General features: G+C 49.4%; 1 protein-coding gene across 5 annotated transcripts in view; it reads left to right on the forward strand.

The window, feature by feature from the left end:
• The window catches only part of PAX7 (paired box 7), a 106,870-nt gene that overhangs the window by 74,676 nt on the left and 13,087 nt on the right, over positions 1-19,107 (forward strand). Inside the window, exon 9 of one of the 5 annotated variants that reach the window (XM_064678880.1) lies at positions 16,626-16,691. The exons of the other annotated variants lie outside the window; for them this stretch is intronic. Coding sequence (XP_064534950.1) covers positions 16,626-16,691 — 66 coding nt within the window. The remainder of the gene's footprint in view (positions 1-16,625; positions 16,692-19,107) is intronic. 5 annotated transcript variants of the gene reach the window in all.

A 19,107-nucleotide genomic window follows, 5' to 3' on the forward strand; every position in this document is an offset into this window, starting at 1 on the left:
CATTTTGAAAGGGGTCATTATTCAGCACAGTTTATTTACTGTTTGCTTCACCATCTCTGTGTGCTAACAGTGAAGGAAACCTGCATTCCCCCCATCCCAGAGCCAGCCAGCTGCTGGGATCACTGATGGATGGGTTGCAGCATCCTGATGGAAAGGTTATAAGGAGGACGTTGGGGCTGACAGGGAGGACTTTGGGGACTGAATCCGTCTCTGAAGCATCCTAGGGAGACGCCCAGAAGAGCTGTGCGGTCCTGAAGCATCAGGAGAGGTTTATGGGGGAGATGTATCCCAAAAGGATGCTGTTCTGGGCTTTTGTGTGAGGTGGAAGAGAGTTTGGTGTCGTGTCGGCATGCAGAGCATTTGTCCTGCCGACTCTCCTGGTGCACTGGATGGGAGGGGGAGCAATGTATGGCTGTGCAATATGGGCTTTAGGAATCTGGGGTTACAGGGCTGAGCAGGGGCTTTTGTAGAGTACAGGGAGAGTGGGAAGCGCAGAGGAGAGGACCCAGAGCTGCGTGGGCAGTGGATAAACAGCACGGGGTTCTTGGGCTGTGGGGCCTGTGCCACACGGGGGTCCCAGGTGGTGGATGGGAGGGAAGATGTTTGGGTGCTGGAGGCCTGCAGGATGCTGCTCGTGCCTCTGTCAGACAGGCGTGCACAGGATCAATTTACAGCGGGGGCTGGAGATCACAAATCCCAGCAGGGTCTGCAGGGGGGAGCAGTGAAGTGATCAAAGGTGCGGAGGGTCTTAGCTTGCTGCAGTAAGCTGGAGTCAGCCCTTAAGCCTATCCAGTTTGGAGATGAGGGGGATCTTATTTCAGGGAATAAGTACCTGAAAGGCAGTCATGAGCCGTGTAGGGGAAAGGGTGGGGTGTGCTCGCCAAGCAGATACAGGGAAATCACTGGGGCTGTTTGCAGAGTGGAAGGGAAAGAGGCAAAACTGACATGGAGTGGGTTGATTTGGGGTTGTTTTGAGGTAGGAATTCACCCACCAAGCCAGTGCAGAGCTAAAACAGGGATGTCCATCTGCCTCCCATGGATGGGAGCTCTCACCATGACTGGCTCAGTGCAAAGCTTGGTCTGGGACCTACCAACATGTGGGGCCAAGCCTGAGCTGAAGCAGCCCCGTGGTTAGTCTGGAGGAAATATCTGTGCTGCTGCATGTCCCACACCTCCTTCCAACTGCCCTTTTTGGAGGGACACTCTCGTGGGGACACTCCCGGCAGGGAATGTGGAAGAGGGAAAGCAAAGGCTGCTGCTGCTTCTTTCCCCCGAGATCCAGAGTGGCAGAGAGAGCCCCTCGCAGCCTTCTCTCTCTCTGTGTCTCTCCCAGCTTTTCTTCTCCCTCTCCCTTCCCTTCTTCCTCCCTCTCCTCTCTCCTTCATTTGATGTGAGGAGAGCTGTCTGCCACTCTGCGTCTGTACCGAGAAGGGATCAGAAGTTTCAGCGAGCGCTCGGCGCCTCTCCTTTGATCCATGTCCTGAGGCCTGCTTGACAGCGACAAAAAGCATGGAGACAAAACGACTCAGTCAAAGTGATTCCTGACAACTGTCTCCATGAGATAAGGGAGCTCTCTGTGTCTTGGTTTTTTTTCTTCTTTTAATACCGCCTCTCCGTTTCCATAAGAAGTGGAGTCACTTTAAACCAGAGGAGCCAGCCAACAGCCTGGCTGCACAGAGAACTGGTCTGCCTGAGCTTTATCATGTTTCCTGTCTCCCTTTCCAGTCCTTCCCCCCTCCTTTTATTTTTTTTTATAAAAGCCCTCTTTTTCCCGTTTTTCTTCCCCTCCTTTCCACATGCTGTGTTACGCTGCTGCCTCACCCCAATGCTACCTCTAATTATGCAGCTCAGAGAAAGCCCAGTGCGTTTGCAGGTGGCCAGGACATTATTCCACTCAATCCCAACCACAGGGAAATGCCTGCCTTTCCTGCGAGGGGCTGGGGGGGAGAGAGAAAGCCCTGTACATTATCTGACAATAACCACTTCTTTCAGGAATCGGAGGCAGCCTCATTAACACCCAGGCATTATGCACCGCTGGCCACTTAAGTGGTCCTTGGAGTTGTTCCCCTGCTGCTGAGCCCCAGATTTTTATTATTATTGTTTTATTTCTCTTGCCTGGTTCATGTCACACAGGGAAGTGTCCCCCCCTTTCCCTTCTGGCCTCTGGGCTGTTTGCAGGAATGAATTTGCCAGGGCTCAGTAACATTATTCCTCACTGGAGGATGCAGGACTTGGTGTGTGTTGGCACATGGAGGAGCAGGATACATGCCTTGAAATGGGAATGTCCCCTGACACACAGTTCCCTCAAGGACAGACGGGATGAGAAAGGGACAGGGAGGTGGCCCCACAGACCGTGGTGCTGAGGGCAACCTGGCTGGGACAGGAGACAGGGCCACCTCATGCAGGGGAGGGGCAGACATGGCATGGATCACTGCTGCTGTGCTCCTCCATCCTCAGCAGGGGACTGCAGGTGACAAAGCCTGGCTCAGGAGTGGGCCTAGAGAGGGGTAGGTGGCTCAGAGGTCCCTGGCAGGACAAGGGAGCAGCCCTGTGCTGCATCTGGCTCAGGAGATGGGGATGGACACTGTGGAATCCTGGAATGGTTTGGGTAGGAAGGGACCTTAAAGCTCATCCAGTTCCAACCCCTGCCATGGGCGGGGGCACCTTCCACTATCCCAGGTTGCTCCAAGCCCCGTCCAACCCGGCCTTGGACATTTCCAGGACCAGAGTCCATCCCAGTGACGCAGAACCCCTTTGCCAGGGAGTTCCCGCTCCCCTCGCTCGCCATAATTAGGGTATTGTTGTAGGTTTGCTCCCAAGTCAAACTCCATTAGCATTCAGGATGGGGGGTGGAGGGGAGTGAGGGGGGACAGACGGAGGGGGAGATTCCCTTCCCCCCAGAACTGCACTGTGCCGTGCTGATAAACAGTAAATATCGGGGAACAGGATTTCCACATTATCTGAGCACGGCAGAAAATCAAAATTTCAGTCTAAATCCGAGGAGACGAGGCTCATAAGCTCCTCCAGCTGATACAGAGCCGAGCCCAGCCGGCAAGGCTCAGGAGGCACAAAATAACATTTTTTTGTTCAAAAAAAAAAAAAAAAAAAAGAAGAAGAAGAAAGGAAAAGAAAGCAAAAAGAATGAATGAGAGGGGAAAAGCAAGAAATCTTTGGGGGCTGACTGCAGGAATGGAAGAAGAAGAGGTGGTGCAAAGCAGAGCATTGTCTGCTGCTGCAGCCCTTTTCTGCTGAGGAAATAAACACCCGGGTGTGCTGGGGAGGGGGTTTGGCCACCGCCCATCCAATGAACTTCCCAGAGTGCTGCTTGGGGATCGACCTGTAGGACACCAACAGCTGCTGGAGACTGATGGCAAACCTTTAATTAGTGATTAGAGTGCACAGCTGAGCACAAATCCAGCCCCAAATTAGGAACCACATGGGGTCCTGCCGACCCTCAAAGCCACCCCTGGATTCAGCGGCTCTGGCAGGAGCAGGGTCCACCAGCTCTAACAAAGCCCCAGGCCACTCATGCTGCTGGTAGCATCTCCATGGCCTGCTCTGACCTGGCAGACAGGGCAGGAGCCACCCAGGTGGGCACCAGCTCCTGCTGCGGGACTCGTGTGCCGCAGCAAGGAGATGATGCCAAGGACACCTGGAAGAGCTTCTCGAGGGGGTGCAGAGCTCCCTAAAAACAAGCAGCAGTGGTGAGAGCAGGTCAGCACTGCAGGAGAGCTGGGCTGGAGGTGCTTACTAGCACTGCAGGAGAAGGCACATGGTTCTGCCTCTTCTGAAGGAATTTGCTCCCTCCTAGTTCATGGTGTGGTTTCAAAGCTTTCTGCTCTCCCAGGGACCAAGGTGGTTCCAGTGCCAGATGGAGCAGGTATTCCTACAGCATCCTGTTTAGCTGCTTGCTGTGTCTCAGACATCTTTGCATCCTTGCCTGGGTCTGTGCTCTGTTGCCTAATCTTCCCTATGCATGAGACTCCACAAAAGCACCACTTGCTGCAGAATCTGTAGCTCCAAGTTTTTAGCCCAAGGGAATGTGGCTCAGAGGCTTTGAGCTCTCCCTGAGGCTTTTAATCATCTCTGCTTGGAGAAATGAAGAAAAATAAGCAGGGACTAAGTCCTGAAATGTTTTCTTGGTTTCTGCAGTAGCCGCTTCCTCCTCCTGCCCCGTCACTGGGCTCAATATAACTCAGAAAGCAAAGAAATTCCTCCCTCTGAGCTTCTTCCTCAGATCTCAGCCCAGCTCCCAGGAATGTCCGTTCCCCTTTCCCTACCTCATTTCTACAACCACCTATAAAGTGGCATTTTAGGCTCCATGTTCTAGTTAGAGCAGGTTTCTGGCATAAACTCTGTCCAGCCATACAGATCCAGGGGCCATTGGTGGAACTGAACACCCAGGATTTTGGTTTCTACCAGGCAAGACTTTAAGTAACTTCAGTATTTGAGTGAGTTCTGCTGCCGGGGAAAGGAGGGGGTTTATTTAGGATGAGGAGGAGACAGAGGTAACAGATGCCTTTGGAAACATCAGACTGGCAACCTGACTTCCACTTGTTGCACTGTTCACCCAGATCTTGTCCTGCACTGTTTTCTCTTCTCATCAGTATTGGGGCAGTTGGAGAGGACTGGTTTTCCTGAAGGATTTGTGCTTTCCCTTCTCTTACACAGAAACCCTAAAACTGAAAATCTGAAAGTCAGAACAGGATAGAATCTTTCTGGTCACATCAGCTGGGTCTGAGGTCAGTGCTACCACAGTGCTCGAGCTGTTTTACATCAGCGTAGAACCTGTCCATGCATTTTAAAGAGAAAGTGCCCCACATCTCTTTAAAAATTAAGATCTTAATCCCATTCTTTAAGATTGGAATTTGAAATCCCCTTGGCATTCATGCAGGACCCCATTCTGCTGTTGAGCAGAGTTAGCATTGCCTCTAGTTCCACTGTTTGAACATCATCAGCACAGAGTTTTGGCCTCCCTTACAGAAGAAAGTCTGGTTTAACCCTGAATCATGTTCTGGGCTCCAGTCAGCACACCCAGGTGTATCAAACAATGCCACCCAACACAAACCCCACCAGGGGATTTACAGAAAGTCCTGGGGTTGTTTTGACTCCGAATATCTCCAGTGTCTTTTCCTACCCAGCCTTTTCCTGAGCCTCAGGCAGCTCTTGCCCTTGGCCTGTTGGCCAACCCTTTGAGTGCCCTTTCTTTCCCATCACATCCATGTGGCTACACCAGCTCTCCAGCCACCTTCTCCCAGCCATGCCACAAGATTTCCAGTCTCTCTGTCCCTCCCACCACATACAGCCTCTTCCTCCTTCCCCACCTCTCCCAGCCCAGCTCCCGTGTCTCTCCTTCCCTGCTCCCCTGGCTTTATTCTGCCCCGGCTCCCAGAGCTGCCAGAGGGTTTCTCAAACCGGCAAGAGCCACAGGTTTGTCTGGAGGGCGAGAGGTCAAGCACCAGCGAGTGTTTCTGTTTAGTTCCAGATACCAGCCTGACAGATGGGTGCCTCTTGATTAATTCCCAGCTCCCCTAAATGCTCCCGGCTCCATGTGCCGTGGGCCCGTTCAAGTCTGGGCAAAGTTAGGTGGGAAAACAGGAGAATATTGGAATGTGTTGGGTTGTCTCCATTCAGGCGCTTGCAGTGGGATTGTGGCCTGGAGCAGTTGCAGATCTTCACCTCCAGCACTTGCTGTTTTGACAGTACTTCCAGGCAAAGGTGTTTGACCAGAAGGTACAGCCAGAAGCCTCCAAAGCTCCCAGCTCTCCCAGGTCAGCTGCTGTGAGGCTGTTCTGGACTGACAGTGTCTTCTTGCTAATCTACAGCCATGCAAATGCCCAGCTGAGTGTGGTACAGTCCAGGAAAATAAGAATTTGGGATCAAGGGAGCATCCTCATCCTCTGAGGGGGGCTCTGAGGGGGTTTGTGAGCTGTGGGGCGCCAGGTCTGGTTGCTGGGAAGGGCATCAGTCGCCCTGTGTTGGTTCCTCACCACTGACAGCTGTGGGGGCAGGTCTTGGTAACCCTGAAGGCAGCACAGTCCCACTGTGGGGATTCTCCATCTCAGACTGTTGTCATTTGGAGTTACAAAGAGAGAATATCACCCAAATCCACTCCTCTGGACTAACACACCTCCAGGGAGGCTCAGTCACACTTGCTGTGTGTGGTGAGCACAGACAGACCTTCAGAGCTCAGAAAACTGAATCACTCTCTGCTGATGGAGATTCCTTTGGCCTTTATTGGAACAAGTCTTTTGTTAGAGGCCAAGCCTAAGGAGTTCTCTGGCTCCCTTTCTGATTCCCTTTTTTCACATGCTGGTTCCTAAGTGTCCAGAAATCCTAGGAATCTCACCAGAACATCTCTGCACATTTGTGGGAGAAATTTCCAATGTTTCTGTAGCTGAGTGAATTCCAGAGAGCGGGTAAATCCCATTTACCCAGTTAATGCTCTGCAAGGTCCTGTGGAAGGTTCCAGTGGAAGAGTCAAGAGAGGAAAGGAATGTGGTTGGACTCAGGTGACTCATGTCCCCTGCTCCCAGCTTGGCTGCCCAACCCTGGAGCACTGGTGTTTTTTCCCAGCCATGTGTCAGGAATGTGGAGAGACCAAAATCACAAAGAGCTCCAAAACACACTGAGGAGCAGGGAAGGCCAAATCCAGAATCCTAGAGGTGCTACAACCCTCATGAGCAGCAAAACACTCAGCAGTGCTGAGGCCCTGGAGAAGCAGCCAATGCCTGAACACTATTTTTTTTTAGTAAAAAAAACCCAAACCAACCCAACTTATTAAAATTTTGCCTGGCTGCATCTCCTGCTTATTCAAATACTGCCAATTTCCGTGGATCTCATATCAGCCCCCAGCATCTCCCAGCCTCTATGCTTGAGTTATATGGGAAGAGAGAGAGAGAAGGAAAAAAAACTGCAAGCAAAATAAAAGCCACTATCTGACAGAATCTCTCCTGGGGATCTCAGTTATTAAAAAAAAAAAAAAAAGAATCATTTTTCTCTTCACTGGTGTTTGTTAAATGTGCAGGAGCCATAGGCAAATTTTTGCTAATTTTGTGCATGCTTTTATCATACTGGTGATTCACTGGCAGCTTTATCCTCCGATAAGTGGATTAGTTGTTGAGCTAAACAAAAAGGTGTTTGACAACCAGGAAGCTCTAAAGAACATATTTGTTTTCCAAATAATGGAGCTGTGTTTGTTGCTCAGTGCAGTGTGGGGTGTTGTTCTGAATTTCATTAGCCCGAAGGAAAGGCCCCAAAGCTTTCCTCCCTTCCACGAGGCTGTGGTGCAGTGAGAACCACGTCCCTCCTGTCACTGCCAGGTTGGTTTTATTTTATTTGCTTTGGTTTGGTGGTTTGGCCCTGCAGTGCTGCTGGTGAGGGAGTGGTTGATGGGTGGTTGTGTTGCACAGCATTTTTTGGCCGTGGGGCTGGGCACATACTGGATTTATTTGGGAATAAACATCCCAGCTCTGCTGGATGGTCAGCAGAGCCCCAAGGCTCACAGTTGGACCTGGGCTTTTAGGACTGGAAGCTGAACTGAGGGCATAGAGAGACAAACTGACCATGAGGAAGGACACAGGGCTAAAATAATAAGCTTAACTTTATCTAAGACTTTCATCATAATGTTTGAGCATCTCATTATCCCAGGATGTGTTTCTCCTCATGGGAAGGTTGTTATTTCCGAGGCCAAGAATTGTTATTTTATCCTGCTGAAATGTAAGGTAGGAACCTGAGACTTTGTCAAGACCCTTTGCTGGCCCAAACCCCCTCCTCTGTAAGTGCTTCATATTTAGCAATTCTGTATTTCTGTTCAGCTGCATGTTTGTTTTCAGCCCTTTGGGGCCCTCTCTGCCTCTCTCCCCACTCAGCCACCCTTTGGCCATATTAGCCAAATGCCCAGGAACGATGGGGATTCTTTCCTTGGAGCTGCTGAGAGCTTGGTGACAGTCCCAGTGCTGGGCCAAGCTCTGCCTGGCCCAGTGGGTCCCCTCCAGTAGTGACCAGAAGCAAATTCCTCAGGAGAATCAAGAACAGAGCACTGTCCTGGCCTCTCCCACTTTCAGCTCAGGGGATTTCCTCACACAAAGATGGTTTGTCTGGTCATTCTCCATAGCCCTTACTTCCAGCTACTTACCCAGTGACCCCTCCAGTTTAGCATCCACTTCTTTTTGTGGCCAAGACTCCCACAGGTTGATTCCACCGAGTGAAGCATCACTTTATTTTCCTCCTATTCCACCCCTCCCACCTTCTGGAAGTGGCAGTAAATAGTTAACTATTATTCCCCCTCCCCATGTCATTTGTGATTTTTTAGGCTGCCATCAAATCCCCACAGCCTGAGAAAGCAGGAATGGTGCTGGTTGAGTCCAGCCCACTTCCACCAGCAAAGCTGATGGTGAAATGGTTTTCCCCCCTTGCTGGACAGTTCTGCAGTGATGCCCTTGGCAGGAACAATGTGGGGTTGTGGAAGTGCATTTTGTGCTTGGAGAGGGGTTGGAGGTGCCGGCTCGGGCACATAAATCCCTGAGGATGCTGCTGATAGCAGTGGGAGATGGAAATGAAGCATCTTTCTGCATCCTGATGCCAAAGCAAACGTTCTCCAGTGTCCTTTTGAAATATAGACAACCTTGGCGATAAGAAGAGCATAATCCCAGTGCTTGGAACAGATAGCTCCATCCCTCCTGACATTTTTAGGAGCCCACAGAGATGGAAGGATACTCAGCCAGGCCACTCCCATCCCCTCAGCTTTACTCACGCCTGAATCCAGCAAAGCTTCTTTTCCCCTGGCAAGGGGCTAAAAGTCCCTTTCCCTGCGTGCCCAGAGCAGCCCCTGACTGGGAGGGGGATCTGGAGAGGGAGCCAGCCCTGAGAGAGGGGGGAGGGCCGGGCATAGATCTGCAGTCGGCAGCAATTGCTCTCTCAGTTCTGGCACAGATGAAACACAGAGAGGGAGGGAGGAAAGGGGGGAAAGCGGCAGTGGAGGAGCGAAAGGTCCCCAGCTGGCTGTTAGTGGCATCTGCACTCGGAGTGCAGACTCCAGCTGAGAGCTATTTCACTATTTATTTACATGTAATTATTGCTATGAGGTGCAGATATTAACACTGTCAAGAGCAATTTGCCCTGACATTTTTCACTTGCTCTGTTCCCTGACGTTTTGAGTTTAGTGGGATTTTTTTTCTCCCTCTCTCTCTCTCCACTGCACTGCCCCAGTTTTGGGAGCAGGCGTTTTAATCCAGTGCCCTTCGCAACTCATTAAACTTTGAAATTTAATTTTGCCCGGAGAGGAGCCGGGGCTTGGGGAGTGGCTCCCACCCCCCTCTTCCCCCACTCCCACCACCCATCCCCAGCAGTTCAAGCATTTCCACTCCAAACAAACCAAATTTACCGGTGGCCGCGTTTTCAATTGCAAAGCAATTCCAGCATTAACCTTTGCAGCGATGCTGCATTTAAAACACACACGAAGGTGCCCAACCGTTTATCAGGGGAGGCTTGGAAAGAGCACGTGCAGAAAGCAAATGCAGAACAAAGAGTTTTCCAACCAGTGACCAGAGCAGCATAAAAATCATCTCCCATTCCAAAAGGTGTGTTCAGATCAGTGACTGCTTCCAACTTCCTTCCCTTCCCTTCCCAAACCATCTGATTTCCATAGCTGGTGACACTTTAAATTAAGACTTGCAGCCGACACTCGAGCCCTGATTTAACGAGGCAGTTGTTGTGTGTCATTTAATAAACACCAATTGTATTAGAACTTCTTTGCTGAGCAGGAGTGGGGCTGTGACAGGCCCAGCTCACCCCAGCCTGCTTTTCTCCTCAGCCAGGATGGGACTCGTGGTCATTTAGCAGTTGGTTCAAACACAATGGACTGTCTTCCTCCCCCAGCAGAGCTCCACTGCTCCAGGATTCCCACTCCTGTTTCCTAACCCATTCCCACTCTGTAAGTGTGTGTGGGAGTCTGAAGGGCTGTGCCAGGGTGTGTCTGGGCTGGCTGTGGAAGGAGTAAATCATAAAATGGTTTGGGTTGGAAGGGACCTTAAAGCCCATCCAGTGCCACCCCTGCCATGGGCAGGGACACCTTCCACCAGCCCAGGTTGCTCCAAGCCCCATCCAACCTGGCCTTGGACACTTCCAGGGATGGGGCAGCCACAGCTTCTCTGGGCAACCTGTGCCAGGGCCAAACCACCCTCCAGGGAAGGGTTTTTTCCCAATATCCCATCCAAGCCTACTGTTTTTCCCAAGTGCTGAGTACTTCTTCAGTGCCTGTGCCTGAAGAATTTTTGGAAGGGTTTAATTAATAATTCCCACTCTTCCATTTTATGTACACCACCTTTGGCCTTTTATTCAAAGTTAGACCAGACTTGGCTTCTACTTGGCTTTACAGGGAAAGGGATCCAGGCATCTGAGACTTTTCCCCTCTTTCTTTTTCTTCTGGATTTGATTTTTTTGGGGGCGGGCATAGGAAGAGGCCGAGGTCCAAGGGACAAGGTCAGTCCCTAGATTTGGAATATCCAGTGATTTGGGGGTTTTGGATTTTGTTCCTTTTTGTGTGCGGAGTCTCTCATGTGGTGACACAAACAAATAGCAGTGGAAATGGCTTTGTTACCAATGGTCAAGTCCTGGTTTGTACCTGCAACACCCTCACCCTGCAGCAGAAATGCAAACTGGGATCACTATGAGTTGCTGGGACATTTTGAAAGAGCAAAATATTTAATTCCATTCAACACTCCCTGAAGAATTTATTTTTCTCTCTTTGTAAACAAAGGGGGGGAAATATTGTAGTTGGATATTTTATTTTCATTATTTTTTGTTACAAATTGCAGTGGTTTATTTTCTTTTGATCTTCCCCTCAAAAGTTTGTATTTGCACTTGCATCCCTCACCCACTTCCTTTCCATTTTCATTTATGCCATTTGAAAGGCTTTCTTTCATCTGAAAGAAAATGTTGTTTGTCTTTTTCATAACATTTATTCATCACCTGCTGCCCCTTAGTAAACCTTTTATAGAAGAATCTGTAATACAATGCAGAAGCTTAGTTGTATTTTCGTTACTGTTGGTTGTGTGTTCAAAGGTGGAAACTCAACATTTTCTGTTCTCAGCTCTCCCTCTCTGTCACGTTTTTGTGGTGGCACTGAAACCAAGCTGATAAAACCGCCCCCACCTCAATAAAACTTCCTTGTATGTGCCAGGGAAAGGCCTATGGATACACCAAACCACCCTGTGGCACTAATGGTTTGAAGGTCTCATTATTGTGCCTAACTTGTTACAAGGCTGGCTGGCTTGGGATCCTTGGCTTTGGGATGCTCAAATTCCTGCTCCCCAATAAACTTCTGCGCCAGCTCAAGTTTTAACCTTTATGGGGCTCATTTTTCCAGGCGTAAGGTGAGAGGTGGCAGCCCTGCTGTGCCTAATGCATTAAAGAAGGTCACAGAAATCTTTGAAAGAGGAAGAATATTGCAAAAATAAGTCAGATTTCTGCTTTTTCTGTAGGTCTGACCTTGCCCTGCTGCTTTGCTGGGGGTGTCAGAGGGCTCAGGGTGCTCAGCTCTCCCTGGTTCAAGGAGTTGCTCTCTGCTGGAGAAGCTCCTGACTCCCTTTTTTCGTGTGTGTGGACAGGAGGTTTTCCTCTCCACATGATGACCAGGGGAGAATTAATCAGGTGGGGCCTTTATGAATTAATCACGTGGGGGCTTTATTCCCGCTGACCCAAAGGCACCCCCAAAGCTCAGGCTCCAGCTGGGATGTCCATTAAGTGCACTTATCCTTCACCTTGCAGAGTTCCAGACTGTCTCCTGGTGGGGCAGGGGCAGGAGGAGACGGGACACGGAGATTTCCTGAGGATCTCTCAGGTGCCAACACTGACACTGGTGTGAATCCAGGGCAAGGCTTAGGGCAGGGAAAACCCAGGCAGGGCTCGTGTTTTGGCGGTCCAGCCTTTCTGCTTTGCCCATGGCTCAGCTCTGCACCCCTTCCCCATGGTCCCAAACTTCCCACCAAGGTCCCGGTTCCTCCCTAAGGAGGGGTAGAGAGGAGAGCTGTGCCCAGGGAGCTGATCTGGGCACTGAGTGCGGGAATACCGGGATGCAGCTGAGCAGGAGCCAGGAGATAACCAGGGATGTGTCATCGCTGCCGGCACTTAACGCGTTGTGAGATCTGGCAGCTTGTTTGCGGGGCTTTAACCGGCCTCTCCCGTCCCCTTCTTGTCACTGCCCAGTCCCTGCCACTGCCAATCTGTGTCCTAATCTCCATCAATTAACAGGAAACACTTTTGCTCCCCCTCCCCGGTGCAGACACCCACCCTGGAGCCCGGGATAAAGAGGGAAGAGCCCCCCCAGCCTCGACCCTCTCCCCCTTCACTTTGCACTAACTCAGCGCAACCAATTAGGCATCTGACACCCGTACGGGCTGACAAATTGTTTCTGTCATCTGCTTTCTGTCTTTCATTAAACGGGAGGCAGAGGGGGGGAATTGAGGATGGAGGGGGGCTGGGAGATGTGATCTCCCATGCTTAGCGAGGCCAGATACATTAATTACAAAACGGCCATTTGCAGCATGAAAATGCATTAATTAAATTTATGCAATCATTATCTTTAAATAGTCATATCTTTAAAATAATCAGCCCTTCCTGAGTCTTCCCTCTCCTCCGCTAAGTAGTTCTAATCCCTTTTCCACCATTTATCTCTGAATCAGCAGTGGTTTGTGTGCTTCTAAATTTCTGTGTGCAGGAGATGCCTTAAAAACTCTGCTCCAGTAATGGAGGGGGTGATACCTTCGCGTCTTGCCCTTGGCACTGCAGCGAGGGGCACGACTCAGCGAGCTGGAGGATTTGCCATTTTTTGGAGGCTTTTGATCAAGATATTTTCATAAAATAGAGCTCATAGCTCAGTCAGGAGTTAAGGGGTTAATGAATAAAGTTCTCTGCTTGCATTTGTACAGGAGAGCAAAAGATGTGCTTTATCACATGTCCACTTAGGAAATGCATTGCCGTTTTCCTTTGGAAAAGGTTTAATTTTAATGAGGCAGGATCCTTCCCTTTGACACAGACACAGCTTTGCCAGCAGACAGTTACCTTCCACCAGTGTATTTTCCCTTCATAAAAATAAAAAACTGCCTTAGTTCAAGGCAGTCAATGATGTTCAGAAGAAAAGCAAGGTTTTAAAAATAGCCATATTGCTACTCTGATGCTCAAAATCACTTCTCGGTGGCTTCATATTGTAATTCTAAAAGATCTTTTATTTTGGAGTAGCTACACACGTGGCCAAAATCAAATAGTGCCAGACAAACAAAAAGAAGTGCAGTTAATGACGTGTTAGCCCAGGAGCTTCTGCTTTTATACTTTATTGTTCAAAGGCTTCCCCCATTTGTGATGACTACACAAATAATCACTGCAAACTTAGCAGACCCCAGGTACAGGAGAGCCAAAACACCCAGGGAAGAATTAATCTCATCCCCTGCTTAAGTAAGCACCTATAACACCACAGGAAAACTCCAGTCCAAATAGCTTTTAAAGAGCTGGAGGACTCAAAGAGGGATAGTGATCTAAACTCCAATCCTTTAGGGCTTTCTTATCACTTGTGGTTAAAGATTTTGTTCTGCTCTTTGTGTGCCTGCATCGTTTTTAATAAATCCTGTATGGTTTTTCCCCCTATCTGTAATTCCTAGTGGGGCAATGCCCAATTAGACAGGAGCCAACACAGTGGTATTTGCATCCAAACCTTGGGTTGTGTTCAGAGTTATGAGTTTGGGATTAGGACCGGGTAGAATTTGAGGGTGGATTTGATGGGGAGGGAATCCTGCTGGATTTCTCCCATCTGAGAGGCAGAAAGGAGCTCTGGGATTGGAAAGGGAAGCAAACAGCAGCGTGTCCTGCACAGAAAGTCCCCTCAACAGTCTGAGTGTCCCCAGCCTCCTCTTGGAGAAGTGCATTATGGAATTATAAACTGATTGGATCCAGCACAGCAGGAACAGTGTAAAGGTGATTACAAATAATGAACACAAAGAGCTCGTTTGTCCCTGGACTGTCCCTGAGAATGGACATTTCTGGATAGAAGGGAAACACCTTGGAGCAACACAGGGAAAGAGGTGGCTGAGTTGGAATACCTGAACTGTGAGAATAACTGATTAATAACTCTGTGAGAGCCAGTGTTTTCAGCAAGGATCCCCACCTTCTTCTATTCTACTTTCTCTTCTTTGTTTGCACTGATGCCTCCACTCCAGTGGATTCTGGTCCTTGGTGGATGCAGCTCCACTACCCCTGATTTCTGAACCTGGGAGGTTCATGCTTGGCAAAAGCAAACAGCTCCCTGTGTTAAAAAACGGCAGTGCTCCCTGGCAGTGGAGTTGGAAGAGAGAACACGTGGATATGCAGGGCTGGAAAAGGCATTTCCCTGGGTTCAGGGGCTGTGATTTTCCTGTAGGTGAGGGAAAAAGAGGTCCTGACTTTAAAAATTCATCCTCAGAAGGTCCAAACTGACTCAAGGCGCTGCCAGACGGGATCAGGATGTGGCTTGTTCTTTCTTCTGGGTGAGCTGTAAAGAGAAACCCTCCCCTTAAAAAATGGGGGAGCTGGGAGAGCAAGGAAACGTGGAGCTGGCAATGGGAAGCATTCGTGATTTTTCCCTTTCTTCCATTCTTTTGCCAGCTCGAGTTATTAAGTGTGAGGTGTGAGCTTGGCCAGCCCTGCTGAATTTATCGGGGTTATTTCATCTCCCCACGACCTCTCCCATTTATGCCGGGAGCCCCGGAGGCCCCGGCTTTGCTTAACTGGTGTATCTTACACTGCAGTTAAGCTGGACCTTAACTGATTACAGCCCTTGATTGATCAGAGAGAGAGGGAGGGGAAGAGAAAGAGGAGTCCTGGAGCAGAGCCGGGACTATCAGTGCACGGAGCAGCCTTGCCTGGGGCTGGGATGTGCCGCTCGGGGATTCTTTGTAGTGCAGCTCCTTTCACATTTATGGAGGCTCCCCTCCACTCTCCAAAAAGAGAGAGAAAATCAGGCGCGGGGGGGGCATGGAGAGGACTCAAAGGATCTCAGGAAATCTTGTTTGGAAGCAGTAAGTCAGCCCCAGCACTCCATTACCAGTGTCCGCGGGGGGCTGCGATAGAGAGCGAGCCCAGAGCAGCTCAGCTGAGAACGGGGGAGTCGGAACAGAATGAGGGAGACAAGTGGAAAGGTAGGAGGGGAAGAGGAGACCTTTCTGTGAATTTTGGCTTGTCTTTGTTAGTCTCTGCTGCTGTGAGGCTGCTGAAGAGAGGAATAAAAGGAATTTCTAAAGCAGTTTTAATTTGCTGGGACCTGGTTGTGCTGCGGGGTCTCCTTTCCCTGCCTTTCCTCACACCCCAGCCATAGATTTAGGGCTGATTTAGCACGAAACCTTGGATGTGTTTGTTAATTTCTTGCTATTTTGTATCTCTCTCCAAGCCCCAAAAGCTTTTCATTCCCTGTCTGCCACCAGCAGGTCTGAGCTTACCCAGGAAGGCAGAAGACACAAGCCCAGCCCATTTCCCGACCCAAAACTAACCCGAGTGCTTCTGTTGACTTTGGAAATGCTTGGGGATTGGAAATGTTAGGAATTGCAGTTTTCCGTGGTTGTGCCTTCCTGCTTTCTCACCCGAGGTGACTTTGTGAGTTCCAAAACTCCACACACAAGATTCATATTCCTGCAGTTAATGCTGTGTGTGAAGTATCCCAGAGATGCTCCATATTTCAACAGAGGGATTTTCCCATGGAGACTTTCCTTTCTAATACATTCACTCGGTCTTCACAGAGAAATGTAGGATTAAATATATTAAAGAAGAGAGCAGCATCAGGGTGGAGTTTGCCTGTGGTGACTTTGCTGCACAGAAGTCAGGGGGATGGGGTGGCTCAATTTGCTGACCAGCACATTTGGGAAACATTGGCCTTCTTTTGGTTATTCTATATAAAATATCTTAGCAATTCCAATTTAATCAGGTAAAACCCTTCCTGCTTAGGTAACATCAGTCAAATAATGGTGCTGATGGTTGGTAAAGCACAAACTGGCCATTTTCAGGAGGGGGTTGCTCAGCAAGGCATGAAAATCAAAGCCCTTTGATGGTTTTGAGATGTCAAGGTGCTCATTTGCCTTTTTGCTTACGTTTCTCCTGTTTCTGGGAGGGAGGAGCCCACGTCTTCTGGTTTTCCTTGTTAGTGAAATTGATGCCTGTAGAACTGGGACCCCCTTTACCTCAACCACCCCACACTGGCACAGCATGGCTTTTGATTTCCTCTCTGGTTATCCGGCCAACTAAAGCCTTTTCCACCTGCTCTTATCTCAGGGGCAGCAGAGTTTGGTGCCCTAATGCCAGGGATAGTGGCTCCTGTTTCTAGATCAAGCAGCTTTTAACGTAATTCCTGTTCACAGTGATTCCTCCACCCTTCCCCTCCAAATTCCACTTCTCCCACAGGATTTCTTAAAGCCCTTATTGGATCTATGGCCCCGTGGAGCTTCTGGTTCCCTTGTGGCATTTCCACTGCGGGAAGAGCCCCCTCCTCTTTCCCACATCCACACTCAAGCCATTTCTCTCACCCCTGTAGTTAAGACGTTCCCATTCTTTTGTATAGCTTAGAAACTTTTCTGTAGACCTTCTCCATAATTTGTACATCTCTACAGAAGCAGGGTGCCCAAAACAAGATGCAGTGCTCCAGGTGGAACCTCACCATAGCCCTGAACAATCAGGTAATAAATTCCCACTGCCTTTTTTCCCTGATCCCCCCCTCGTGCAGCCCCTGTTGCTCTGCTTTGCTGCAGCTCTTCATCACATCCCCAGCTCCATCCCACTCCCAGCATTCCCTGAACCCTCTCCATCATCAGTGTGTGGCAGCTTTTCATCCATCCAATGAAACAGGGTCATTTTAGGACACAAGTGCTCATCTCCATTTCACCTGCTGTGTCCCAGACCCCTCCCCTGCAGCACTGGAACATCCTGCAGATGTTTGAAGTCACTGGAAGGCATTGATGATGTTTCTGGGTTTATTGTTTGCTGCCAAACTGCAACTGTTTGTGACCACTTTGAGGAGGTCTGGTTTGATCTGTCCCAGGGGAGTGTAGGGAATGAAAGGATTCAGGAACATTGCGTTCTATTCCCAGGTTTCCACTCTTTGCGTGGCCACCACACATTTTCCAAGGGACTGTGGAAGGTTAACGTAGGAAACAGAGACATTTCCTCTGTAGAGCAGCAGCCACACCAGCCCTGGAGTCTTTCTGTGGCAGGAAGGGCTTGTGAGATGTGTGAACTCCATTGTTCTCCTTAGCATGTGCTGATGGATGGATTATAAAGACCTGGGCAGATGAGACAGTGGAGCATCAGGTTCCTTAAACTTTAATCCCCACAAAAACAAAGTAGAGAGTTAAGTCACATCCTCATTTCTGGCAAAAATGAACCAGGGCTGTGCTTGAAGACAGGGATGTTGTCCTGAAAGGAGGGTGATGTGAATCACAGAATCATTAAGGTTGGAAAGGATCTCTAAGGTCATCAAGTCCAACCTTTGACCAAACACCACTAAACCATATCCTGAAGTGCCAGTTAGCTCCAAAATGTGGTTGGAAGCGATATTAGATGGAAGGGACTGCAATTGCCCATATCAGGCATTTTCTAGGTGCAGGAAGTGCACAGCACTGTCTGGATCCTTGGCCTGATTGCAACAGCAAATTTGATGGGTGCACTTACTGGTTTGGTTTGGAATACTGGGATACAACTCAGCTGGGTCTAGTGGTTTAGAAAATATTCAAAATTAATTGCTTGGTTTTGTGAGTGCAGTGTTAGTGATTGCTACATAAGTCATTTTAGTCCTACCTAGGGGCATATTTGCATATATTTATCCTCCTTTCAAGTGAAGATCTTTGGGGAAACTGTATTTATCTCCTCCTAACTCTTTCTTTGGCTTTCAGTAGTCTTACAGTCACCTCTTCATTTTGTTTCCATTTAATGTATGTATAGAATAATCGACTCTTCCTCTTCCCACCAAGTGGAAATGAATCCACAGAGATCAAAAAGCATTAATATGACGAAGGGCTGCCTTCTGCAAGGGAGGGGGAAAAGATTAGGTGAACAGGCTGCAAAAGAAAGATGGGAAAGATTAAGCTGGGTCCCCACCAAGCAGCTAAAACCAGTCTTGAAGGACAGGGCATGACTGACCTGGAGCAAAAGCTGAATCAGCCACAAATGACAGAGACCTCATGGAGGAACTCTGAAGGGATCATTAGCCTGGTCCATGTTGTGAGTAAATCCCTAAGATCCAGCACCTTTCCCATCACAGCCATCAGGCCCCTGGCAGACTTTCCATTCTGTTCTAACACCACAGAAGCTGAAACAAAGAGAGATTTCAGCCTCCAAACGCCCCTCACAACACAGAATGTCCCAGTGCTTTTGGCCTGTTGTGACATCAGGTCATCCAAGTTACCACATTTCCAGCCTGTCCCAAAGAGGGAGGATTTCTACCCATTCCTAGGAAAGCAGTACCACAGCCTCAGGAATACTAACCCCCTGCAGGACACCCTTCCTCTGGTTTTCCCTTGTTGTTTCCTGCCTGGTATCCCGTCTGAAATCCTTTGGGATCACCCGGCAGCTCCTCCGGAGGTGATGCCCCTCAGCGAGTTGTGGGTCTTTCTGTCCTCCCTTTATTCAGGCTCAGCAGTTTCTAAACACAGCATTTTCCTAAGGCAGCCTCTGACTTTGGATGCTCTGCACTGTGTCAAATTGAGTGTCCAGAAATGGAGACGCCACAGAATCAGGGGTCACTCTGGAAAATGCTGTTTGCAGGCACGTCCTGCCTCCCCATGGCTTTGTTTGCTGGAGTTCGATCTCCTCACAACACCTTCCTGGGCACGGGGCACTGCAGGATCACAGGGTGTGCATAGAAACCCTGTCAGGTCCAGGCCCCGATGTCTCCATCAGCTGGGGGTCTTAGCAAGCTGATAAGGCAGGGAAGAAACTTTAGGGACTCTGAGGATGTCCCAGAGAGGTCTACTGGGGCAAGGTTTGGTCATGGAACTTCTCTGCTCCCTCCCAGGTGCTCTCAAACCCTTCTCTCTGCGTTATCACTCCCCATCACTTGTCTGCCCCTCGAGCCCCTCCTGCCCCCCCAACACACCC

Source organism: Pseudopipra pipra, chromosome 22 (genome assembly GCF_036250125.1).
Source record: "Pseudopipra pipra isolate bDixPip1 chromosome 22, bDixPip1.hap1, whole genome shotgun sequence".
In the NCBI taxonomy this organism is placed as follows: Eukaryota; Metazoa; Chordata; class Aves; order Passeriformes; family Pipridae; genus Pseudopipra; species Pseudopipra pipra.